Source organism: Erpetoichthys calabaricus, chromosome 4 (assembly GCF_900747795.2).
Source record: "Erpetoichthys calabaricus chromosome 4, fErpCal1.3, whole genome shotgun sequence".
Taxonomy (NCBI): domain Eukaryota; kingdom Metazoa; phylum Chordata; class Cladistia; order Polypteriformes; family Polypteridae; genus Erpetoichthys; species Erpetoichthys calabaricus.
The window spans coordinates 299,277,379-299,289,599 of NC_041397.2; the positions used below are offsets into that span (position 1 = coordinate 299,277,379).

The 12,221-nt window shown below is 38.7% G+C and overlaps 1 protein-coding gene across 5 annotated transcripts in view; it reads left to right on the forward strand.

The window, feature by feature from the left end:
• LOC114651268 (serine/arginine repetitive matrix protein 2-like) overlaps window positions 1-12,221 on the forward strand; it is a 147,718-nt gene that overhangs the window by 103,525 nt on the left and 31,972 nt on the right. For 4 of the 5 annotated variants that reach the window (XM_051927207.1, XM_051927209.1, XM_051927211.1 and 1 more), the window contains one exon: window positions 99-215. In XM_051927207.1, coding sequence (XP_051783167.1) covers window positions 99-215 — 117 coding nt within the window. Of the gene's footprint in view, window positions 1-98; window positions 216-4,482; window positions 4,565-12,221 lie in introns of all 5 variants that reach the window. The other variant, XR_007934859.1, reaches the window with a different exon arrangement.

A 12,221-nucleotide genomic window follows, 5' to 3' on the forward strand; every position in this document is an offset into this window, starting at 1 on the left:
ATGTAGTTTGTCAAGCTCTTTAAAGTTATGGTTAAAAGTTTTGTCATTAGCATTTAAAGGTGCTGTTCCAAGTGTTAACTCTGAGCTGCTTCTCCCAGGTTGATGCTTGGGCACAGTCCAACAACCTGCCAGGCCGCTTTACGGGTAGCACTGGAGCTCAAGTCCTGTCATCTGAAGAGCTGTCATCTAGCGGACCCCAAGCCTGGATCAGAAAGGTAATCTCTTATCTGCGAGAAAGCCCTTGTGCTCAAAGTTCAGTGCTGTATATTTTTGAGAATGTGTGTGGTTTGCATCCTAAGCACATGCATATTGAAAGCTATAAAGTCCATTAAACTTTCTAGATTCTTAATTGGAACAGTGAGTGATTCTATATGATAACATAAAAGTTGACCTATTTTATATATTTGAGGAAGGCTTTTTTTCCCATTTAATTTCATATGTTAATGATTTTAGTGTATATGTTCAGAATGACTAAAACTAGTTTCTGCATCTTAATGTCTCCCATATTTATATATTATTAAGCCTCATCAGGCATAAGGGAAATTGAATTAACGTTTCTCAGTAGTTGATACAATTTGCTAGTTTCAAAAGCAATTTATTATGCACTTGTGCCAAATAAAATCCTAACAATATTGAAAATAATGACGTATAAGTAACTGGTTGTTCAAAACCTGAGCAGCTAAAGTAGAACTATCATAGTGCTTTCTTATCTGTTGATTTCTTCTCATGCATCATGCATTGCACTGAAGCATAGCACAACTAAAATTATTTTGGCTTTGGGATGTGAGGGGGCAAAATGTTATAGCTAGGGAGAATTTAAGAAAATAAATCACTGTACCATTACATACCATAAAGTCTTGACAGAGAATACTTTGCATTTGGTCTGTAGTGTATAAGCCCCCCCCCCCCCCCCCCCCCCTCAAAATTTGACATCAGTTTCCCTTACCCTGTTTAATTTTTATCTGCACTCTCATTACAGGCTCTCACCTAGTTAGAAAAGTTCCTTTTCTGGTTTTTTTGCTTCTTTTACTTTATATTTTTTGCTCCAGTTCAGTAGTATGTTGAATGTATGCTCAAAACCACTTCTCCACATGGTATCTTTAGTGTCACTGCGAGGATTCCTGATGTCCGTTTCATGTATGTTTATTGATGTGCTCAGCTCGCAAACATGAAAGGGGGAGTAGGTGACTCCATGAAATGAGATCTTTGTTTTCATGTAACAACAGAGGAAACAGTCATGTTCAAAATGTTGTGGCCATATATCAAAAACAAAGTCCCTTTAATTAAACCATTACCAAAGGTGATTTCCCAGACCCTAAATTGATATAGTTTGTATTCTGTTAAAACATCATAGGTTTTCATTTTTTAGTTAAAAATTGATTTTTCAATTTAAAATGAACTAATCAATGCTGAAAAACAAAACATTGTTCAGATTAATATTACTGCACAAAAGTACTAATAAATATTCTTTCAACTAAATGGTACAGAGCTTTGATGTTTGAGCTATAACATATTAGCCAGATTTCAGTAAATGATTTTGGTATACAAATTTGAAGTGTTCCCACACTCTTCTATGGTATTTTGTCTGTATTCTTTTAAAGAGAGTTACAGTTGCGTCTCCTACCTTATTATGTTCTGCTCAGCGATTGTCTTTGCTTCCTTGCTGTTGGTTCTTGCTTTTGCAGTACTAGAGCTGCCTGTCTCTCGTCGTGCTTTTTCAGAGGTAGACCAGTGCACCTTGTCTTCCTTAGCCTTTGCTTTGTGCCTGTCTTGCTTTTCCCCTTTTTAGTAGTAGTCCTACAGCTCTCACTTTGGGCATCTACAGCTCATCTTTCACTTCAGGTCCCTGTAGTAGCTGAATTGCCAAGCTATCTTTGAAGTCTCTACACTGGTTGGCTCCATCATCATAAAGGTTCTATAATTTAAAACTAGGCACCTCATCTAGTGCAGGTGTATTTTTTCTCTCCTTTTCCCCTATGGTGTTTGAAGTTAACTATTTCTTAGTTTGGTTTTCTGTATACTGGTGGTGCTTCCATAGTGATAGGGCCCAGCAGCTCTCACCTGGAGACATCAGGTTGTTTTATCATCTTTGTAGTTAACTTTGTTGAGTCTTGCCTCTATACTGACTTTAAAGACAGGTGGCTTGCATGGTTTTTGCATGTTTTCTTTGTAGTATTTGAAGAGGTTGCTTTGTGTGTCTAATGCTGGTTGAGATGGTATTTGTTGCCCTCAAGCAAATAACTTTTTATTATAGAGTAGCCTTTTCCATGCTGTTCATTCCTGTGATGGAGGAGCCCCTCCGCTCTTGTAGCTTATTTCTGTGGAGTTGGAATATAGCATCTTAGACTTTGCTTGCTTAGCCTCTGCTTCTCTCTACTAGACTTGTAGAGTTACCCACCTCTTGCTACTTTACGTCATTTGTTTAACTTGGAATAGATGTCAGTCTAAATTGACTTGTTACTTAATTGTTTTGTCCACCTTTTGCTACTTCTGTATTAACTGAACTGCTTGTCTTTATAGTGGTAGAGATGCATTGAGCTTTCTTCTTGCCTCTTTGGTAGCTGGGCTAGGAAGTTATTGAATTTTGTCTCAGTGGTAACTGAACCCACCATGAAGACTTCAGAATTACAGCTTTGTTGATCCACTTTTTAAAATTGAGAATCTCACATAGCTCTTGTTTGTCATTGTGATAGTGGAGCCGTTCCTGTTTTGCTTGGTATCTCCATCTTTTGGCTGTTAACTTCTTAACCTTCTCCCGCAATTCCATTACAAGAAGGAAAGCTTCACACATCCTTGTTACTTGCTTGTACTTTGGTGGAGCCATGGAAATTTTAACTATAAATATAACATATAAAGATGAGATTAACAATTTAGTTGATTGAAAATTTTGGCATGCCTGTGTGAACTTAATTGTGAACGGTCTTGCTGATGCTTTTATGCAGAAGTCAAATCATGTTTTGAGTAATGATTTGTATGCTATTGTAATTGTGATAGCTGATTGAAGGCTGCAAGTGTTAGCAGAAGATAACTGAGGAGATCTGCACATCACCATTTTAAAGCTCGATAGAAGTTTTACCAAACATATTTGTAAACTAATATGACTTTCCTAGGATTACTTATTTCTGCTTAGTTGACTCTCCACATTTAAAAATGTTATATATAAGTACACACTGCATTTTTGCTAATTTGTTTCTAAACTGCTTATGATTACACTTTATTGTAACAGAAAAGACATTACACCCACCCTTGACCCCACCCATACAGCCACCTCCTTCTTGTGCCAACAAAACCATCCATTGGTCAGCCATTAAAATGAGATTTTTCTCTGTCATTCTATGAAGGCTGGAAAGATTAATGTTTCATTTCTGCTGGAGGTCATAGGTGTATTCTTCCTAATATTGTGAGCTGAGCACTTCTCTAAAGATAATGAAACAGACATTGATGTTGCAAATTCTATTAAAGCAGGTACAAAACAGGATCGGAAACCCTGGGCCACTGTGACTGGGGTTTTTATCAGTCTCTGCATGGTGGCCTCTTTGCTATTTTGAGGCTCCTTGGAAAAGAAACAAAGAGGGGAGGAGGAAATGAAAAAGTAAGTATGGCAATAAAACCAACCATATACTGGCTGAGACTACTACGCTTGTGCTTCTGGGTAAGAGGAGGTGGGATGACATCCAAATGCCTGGAAAGAAAAGGGGCCCTTGGTAGAAGTGATCAAAAAGTAAAGTAGGTACTATGTGTGCTGAGGTTTTTTTGAGGGTTATTAGGTTTCAAATGCCATCATGCATTTTGGTGTCTTTGCAGCAAATCAGTAGCATTAGTTGGTTGAAATCCTTCATCTATGAACATAGAATGATTATTTTTTTCCTAATTATATTCTTGTACATATAAACCTGGTGACACTATAGGATATACTGTATAAGGGAATTAATAATTCATTTTTTAAGATAGGTGTTAATGATGTGTTTACTTGTAGCTTATTTGTATAGCATATTTTCCATTTGTTTTTTCAGTAAGATTTAAGATTTTTCAGTATTTACTTTGCAGATGCCCATAGGTCTTCTTGTCTTGTCCTTGAATTTCTATCAGACTTTACTGGGATTAACCTGTGAAATCCACTATGCTGACCATAGTTAATTTCTATGCCTGTCTAAGGTAGAATATCCACCGCTTTTCTGAGCTCCTGGTGATGTATGTTTCAGTTTGCATGAGCACCACTGGCATGATGTCATCTGAGCCCATTTTGGATTGATATATGTCTCAGAACCACCTTTAACTCCAAACACTTTTTTTCTGTATGTCAAAAAAAAAAATAACCACTTAGCGTTGTTGGGTTCAAAAAGATTGAATTTCATTTTTTGGGAGGGGGAAGGTTGTTCCTGGGTGGATGTGAATGGGGAGGTTGGAGTGGGCACAAAGAGAAGTGAAAGTTCACAAACTGACTTGTGAACTTTCACCCCTCTGTATGGAAACTTGTTGCAGGGTCATTCCTTGTAGCTGCCTTGTTGCCACGGTCACTGTCACGCCCTTCTAGTCACAACACACCACGGCCGCTGAGGCCTAGGTACGTACGTCAACAAAAACTAATTATATATATATGTGGAATAATAAATATATATATATATATATATTTAACTATTTGTACTGTCTGAATAATGCAGAATATCTTTTTTCCTGTAAGATGCAGAGGGAGGGCATGGGTCCTTGTATTTTCTTTTCTGCTAAGAGTACGTTTTGTAAAATTGAAGCTCTAATCTGATGTGTGGACACATGAAACCTTTTCAGCTCTTCCTATGCTACAATATAATTAATTATAATGTATCTCTGTTGCTTGCTTGCTTTTGGTGCCCAAATATTTCATCATCTTTTTACAGTTTGGTGCCTTTTTTGGAGTTAATAGGGATTTGTAAAGTTGGCATTGGATTTCATACCTAAACCCATTCGCTAGGTTTTGCCCGATATAACCACTTGTCTAATCCTCTTTGTCCAGTAATTTTTTTTGCCAGTTTTAATGTGAATCTCATTAAATATTAGTGTAACGTAACAGTATTATATATCATATTAAACTGTATGATCCACTTCAACTTAAGACCTAGTGCCACAATTGTGTGACTTGCGAAAATGACACCCCATTGCCAGTTACCAAAAAGAAAGAAAAACGTTTCACTTAAAGGAATACTCAGCCCAAAAAAAAAAAATGTATTTTTTAATATGTTACTTACCCCATGTAGTTTGTAGTGTTTTGTACTGGTTCACAAGAAAAAATGGAGAAAGGACATGACAGAAATTCAAGTTGAACAGGACCCAGCAGTGACCAACTCTAAACAACAGCAAATGATATGTAACACATACATGACGAAAGAGAAAATATTCTCCTGTGACTTGTCTGACATACTCCACTTGTCCATTATCTATTCTTATGCTCGAGTGTGCAAAATACAATCTTTTTTTGCTAAAATTCTAGTTAAAACTTACCTCTGAATAATGCATTTAAATTGAAGACAGGAGTATTGCCCAATGTATCGGGGCAGAGGCAGGTCTTCAATTCAGAAATGCATCCCTGTATGAATGACTTCCCAGTTGTGGTTTACTTTTGTTTTACTGGACAGATTAATGAAACAATATGTTTTTAAAAAATGGATGTGTTTTGAGTGTTCGTCTGGATAACTTTACACGAATTATGTAACACAAGTAATGGCAGATTTTTATTTCATGGACATTTTAATATTGTTTGCTGTTTCCAGCGTTGGTCACCATACACTTACAGCAAATCATAATAATAATAATTCAAATTCGTAGACCTTTATTAGCGTTGTTTTTTCATGAAAACATGAATTTCAGCATTATTCTGTAACATTACTACAAACCACATGGGATAAGTAATTTTTTTGGGTGGAGTTTTACTTTTATATCAAATATTTCTTCATTTGACATGATCACTAACTTGGTAAGAGTTATAATTGTTTATCCTGATTAGTCCAGTTTACTAAATAAGATGCATATAAACAGTATTCATCCCTTTGGATATTTTTACATTTTATTGTCATACAACATTGAATCACGGTGAATTTAATGTTTTTTTGACGCTGATCAACAAAAAAAGACTTTAATGTCAAAGTGAAAAACATCTCAGCAAAGTGATCTCTCTCTCTCTCTTTATATATATATATATTTTCACGGCATTCGTAGTCTGTGTCACAATCTGATTATATGGGTGGTTACCTACCAGGTAACGCATGTGGTTGGCCAGCAAGTCTGCTAACATCCGCCACGGTGCCCTCAATTGTGAGAAGCAGATCATAGAATGGTTGAAATAGTTTACTGTCAAATAATGCAAAGAGTATGCGACACGTGTTTCGCCCTAATTCTGGGCTCATCAGGCGTACACACTCTACTGCACTCACTCTCGGGAATCGAACCTCGGACGTCAGTGCCAGAGGCGATGCCCCTAACATTGCGCCACGGCGTGTGGTTCGTTTATTTGACGGCATGTAGATAGGGGTAATTACATTCACGGCATTCGTAGTCTGTGTCACAATCTGATTATATGGGTGGTTACCTACCAGGTAACGCTTGTGGTTGGCCATATATACAGTAATCCCTCCTCGATCGTGGGGGTTGCGTTCCAGAACCCCCCGCGAAAGGTGAAAATCCGCGAAGTAGAAACCATATGTTTATATGGTTATTTTTATATTGTCATGCTTGGGTCACAGATTTGCACAGAAACACAGGAGGTTGTAGAGAGACAGGAAGTTTATTCAAACACTGCAAACAAACATTTGTTTCTTTTTCAAAAGTTTAAACTGTGCTCCATGACAAGACAGAGATGACAGTTCTGTCTCACAATTAAAAGAATGCAAACATATCTTCCTCTTCAAAGGAGTGTGCGTCAGGAGCACAGGCTGTCAGAAAGAGAGAGAAAAGCAAACAAATCAATAGGGCTGTTTGGCTTTTAAGTATGAGAAGCACCGCCGTATAAAGCAAGGAAGGCAGCAGCTCACACCCCCTCCTTCAGGAGCAGAGAATGTCAGAGAGAGAGAGATAAAAACAAACAATCAAAAATCAATACGTGCCCTTCAAGCTTTTAAGTATGCGAAGCACCGTGCAGCATGTCGCTTCACGAAGCAGCTGCACAGAAGGGAGCAACGTGAAGGTAATCTTTCAGCATTTTTAGACGAGCGTCCGTATCGTCAAGGTGTGCAAACAGCCCCCCTGCTCACACTCCCTCCGTCAGGAGCAGAGAGAGAGAAAAGTAAGTTGGGTAGCTTCTCAGCCATCTGCCAATAGCGTTCCTTGTATGAAATCAACTGGGCAAACCAACTGAGGAAGCGTGTACCAGAAATTAAAAGACCCATTGTCCGCAGAAATCCGCGAACCAGCAAAAAATCTGCGATATATATTTAAATATGCTTACATATAAAATCCGCAATAGAGCGATATAGCGAGGGATTACTGTATATATATATATAATATTATATATATATAATAGTATAATCCAACATCTGTCTCTGTCTGTCTGTGCTTTTTTCACGAGAGAAATACTTAACGGATTTAGATTGTTTTTTTTTTCTATAATACTAGGGGGCTCCGCCCCCTGCTCGCTTCGCTCGCCAACCCCTGGTGTTGGGAATGACAAACAGCGTGATGTATGAATGAGATATAGAATAGTGTGACGATGTAGATGATGCAAATAGAAAGCAAAAAATAAAGTGTGTGGCACAGTGTAAAGGTTTATTTGAAAACTTCTTTGTACACGCCGTTTAAGTGTAAAAGGTAATTCCAGCTCAGAACTTGTAAGGTCATTTAAGATGGTTATTGTTGTGATCAGAGTCAAGTTTGTCAGAGCTTAGAAAGAGTTGTGTCTCTCCAGGAAGTAATGGAATGACTTGGGTATTAATGTTTTCCATATTAATATTTTTTGGACATAATATAGTGCGTTGTGTTAAAAGGGGCATTTGGTCTAATGAGATTGCTGTTCGAAATGTCTCTGTAACTAAGTTGTCGCAGATAAAGGCTTGAGGAATTGTAATAATATGTGCCTGAAGTCCATCTGTATTGGTGAGTGTACCATCTCTCAGTTGTAATAAGCAATTGTTATGATCTGGTTCTGGACATCGTATCTTTTTTACTAACTGTATCTTTTGAAAGCAATGCCAATTGTCTGCGTATTTTAAGGTGCACTGAACAATAGCTGAGTGCATGGCATCTGGAAGAATAGCTAATCACTGTCTAAAATCTCCTCCTCATAAAAGTACCTTTCCTTCAAATCGAATATTATTATTCATAAACGTTTGTAGAAGTTTATGAATGGTGTTGAGTAAGTGACTTCATGCCATTGAACATTCATCAATAAACAACATTTTTTCAAGACGGATGTCACGTGCAGTGCCACCGTTAATGTTCATAGTGGATACCGATTTGTAGGATCTAATGTAGTTGATAAAGATTTCACTTTCAGGTACATCGTCAGTTATAAGCCTCTGTAGATATTCAGTATATGAATGTAAAGAAGGCAGTCTAATTTGACCCTTTTGACAACAACGTGTAAATGTATAACTTGTATTTCCAGTTGTTTCTTCAGGGAAGTGAACTGAATGACAATGATTGCAAATGACATTCATTAATCCGAATGAATTTTACTGGTGTATGTTTTTCTTGTGCCGTTTGAGAGGCGCGTTGTTGCATGTGTAGTATTTGGGACGTGTTGTTTTGGAGCTGTAATCGATTTGCCTGTGCTGTGTGAGAAGTCCGTTGTAGCCTTCGCTGCCATTAACGTATGTCTGAGACGGGAGGTGTTTCGTTTTGAATCCGTGCCTGTTGCGATGCAGCACTTTGATTGATAGTTTGCGTCATGTGGATCTAGGATGTAGATTTGTGCATATTTGCGTTGTTGATTTGTTTCAGGGTGCACTGTTCCAATGCGATGCAGTATTTGTGCACATATGCGAAAGTAGTATGGGCCATTGCCTTTTGGTGGCCTGATATTTACTCCGGTATATGCAAAAGCAAATGAACTATTGTAGGATCTAATGCAGTTCATAAAGATTTTACTTTTAGGTACATCGTTAGTTAGAAGCTTTAGTTGAGCTTTGCGTTTTTGGAGTCGAGACATTTTTTCTTTTAGAAATATGGATAAGTAATAAGGAGAATTGCACTCACTGTTAATATGGAGCCTTTTCTGCGGTTGAACGGTTAATAGTGCCTTATTGTAATGAGATCCACCTATGCTGCATAGCCGTCTATTTTGTTGTTTCTTTCGTTTTCGTGTGTTTGTTCCTGTTATCCTTTCCTTTTCGTTTTGTACCCGTGACCGTGTATTCATGACTTGTTTCTTTCTCAGCATGCGAAATATGGATAAGTAATAAGAAGGATCGCAGTCACTGTTAATATGTTTCTTTTTCTGCAGTTGAACGGTTAATATTGCTTTATTGTAAGGAGATCCACCAATGCTGACACCTATGCTGTCTAGTGTGAAGGTGTTGATGTTCACTTTAGAATATGTGGCTTTGGGTGTCACTTCTTATGGATGTGTGTGTGGGGGGGGGGGGGGGGGGGGGGGGGGTTGAGGATTGTTGTCGCGCGAGCGTCTTCTTTCTTTTTGTGTTCCTGTGTCTTGTTGAATCTCCCTCTTTGTGTGTGTCCCGTCCCTTGCTTGTAGGGTCTGTGGGGTGGTTTTGTGTTCTTTTTTTGTGTTCCATGGGCTTGTTGAATCCCCCTCTTGGTGTGTGTCCCGTCCGGTGCCTGTAGGGGGGGGGGTGCCTTGCTGTTGTGCGCGAGCCTCCTTTTTTTTTTTTGGGTCTAGCCGACCCTCGCGGACTCTTTTTGCGCCTGCGCAGTACGTCTTTTTGCAGCTACGGCCCATTGCCGGATGTGCCTGCGTCCATCATCCGGTTTAGCATTCTTGGTTAGTAATATGGATGCTTGAACATTCTGGTTGATTTTGCGACTTCTCTCATCGCACTAAGTATCGTAGTTCACTTGCAGGAGTGAAATATTTGCGCTAATCCGAGACAGAGGCTGCGGGCCGAGGGGAGTGGGGGGAAGCGTGATGTCAGGAGTGGGGAGCCGGGCGGGGCTTTTCGCCAGCCTCCGTTTGAATCGGTCTACCTCTGGCCACGTTTTGGAGCATACATTGCTTCCTCTTAGCTAGCGAATACCTGTTTGTTTATTGATTTTTAAAGTTTGTCCTGTTAAACTACTACGCGAGCAGAGTCGCATATTTAGTAGATGCACCTTTGGCACTGTTGATCAGTATTAAAAAGCCAATTTAAATTCAGTCTGAAACAATAAAATGTGAAATCTGCCTGGGGAGTATACTCTGTCTTGTTAGGTTTGCCCTGGGGTCAATTAAATTTCCACTGACAGATCCTCAAGGGCATTGTCTTCAGCAGGTACCACCATCAATATGGAGAAACATAATTTAGTCAGCTTTTACTTTGGATTTATCCATTCTTTGGAGTTCTCTCCTACACCATATTCTAGTCAGCAATTACCCTTACTTTTGGTACTTGCTTTTGCAGTGCTAAAGCTACCCATCTCTCGTAGTGCTTCTTCAGTGACAGAGCCATGCAACTCCTTTTCCTTGTCTGTGTTTGTGGCTTTTACTTCCTACCCTTTGTGGTTTCAGAACCATGCAGCTCTCACTTCAGGCCTCTATAGGTCATCTCTCACTTAATACCTCTGTAGTAATTGCTTTGTCCAGCTGTCTTTGAAGGTTATGTTATTGAGCACTATGTACCTCATCTAGCGTAGAGACTCGAGTGCTTTTTCCTTTTGTCCAAATTGTATGACTTGTATTTCCAAGTCGTTAGAGTGTTCATTTGGAATTCTCATGTTTACCATCAGTCCAAGAGTACCTGAATGCAGCATGTGCACAGAACTTACTGGGGACATCTCCCTTCACCTTTACTGACCGGGACTTAATAAATGAGTCCTTAATTCCCCTGACCAGTGGGAAGACCAGCAGCGGCAGATTAGCAGTGCAGGCAAACTTTTCATTTATTAAAGTATCTTAATATCATAGACTGCAACAAAGGTAGAAGTACTACAAAACGTATCTCTTGGAAGTGAGTCATTTTTTACTTACAACAGAGACTGACTCCTGGCAGCACATGAAAAAGAAGACCCTATCACTAGGTTATTATCTTTATCATACTGAGGGTGTGGGGTTGTGCCTTCTTGTTACCCTTATTCTAAAGAAAATACACCGCAGTTAAATAATTATCATGCAAATACGCCACTGGATAGATCAAACCTTTGTTTAATCTGCTAAAACAGATACATTGTTAAAGCTTAACCAAATCAAACAGTTGAATAATGTCAGTTCAGTATTTCTGTCACTTGTACAAGTCCAAGTAACGTCTCCTTTAGGCGTCTTCGTTGTCAGCATGGCACAGAAGAAAATTCGGCATAATTCGGTTTCAAGTAAAAATGTTCATTCACATACCATGGCACAGGCTCTGCTTGGGAAAACCATTTGGAAAATCAACAGATCTCTTGGCTCTCTAGCTATTACCTTCTCCAGGTGCTGTTGAAGGGTTATGGATGACTGCAGTTCAGCAGTCATATGAGCAATGCTGGACATCCTGTTTCTGACACAGTAATGCTGAGGACTTTTAGCCAACAAATTATTCATCAAAAGTGTGTCAAGAAACGAATTGCGGGCTCCTTTGTACCAACAGCAATACGCCTGCCTGGAACTGTCAAGTCAGAAGTTTTCTTTCTTTTTTAATTCCTTTTTAGTCATTCTGGTGTGTGTTCTGACCATGGTCTGTGTGTGTGTATATGTATAATATTTATTTACCTGCCTGTTTATACATTTATTTATTGAAAGAGTTTCTGTTAAAAGTCAGATGTCGCCCTGGGGAGAAATAAACTTCTATCTAATTTCAGGGTAGATCAGCACATTGGTTGTGATGCTGTAGCGTGTCAAGGGTTCAGCATATGTGGGGTTCTTCAAGTGCCAGGATTATCTTAAAGGTTTGAGATTGTATTGTTTTGGTACAGTAAACTAACCAGTGTGTGACTAAGAGCTTTGCCGTCTTTTTACTAAATGACTCCATAGATAGACCACAGTAATGTGTTAAATATCGATTTAACTTTTTTTTCTGTATACAATGTGTGTCACCAAATGTAGACAGGTAGATAGGACTTTATTTGTTATAAGGGGGAAATTTAGCTTTTAATCAAACCTCAATAAATAAATGCATTAAATTTATAAT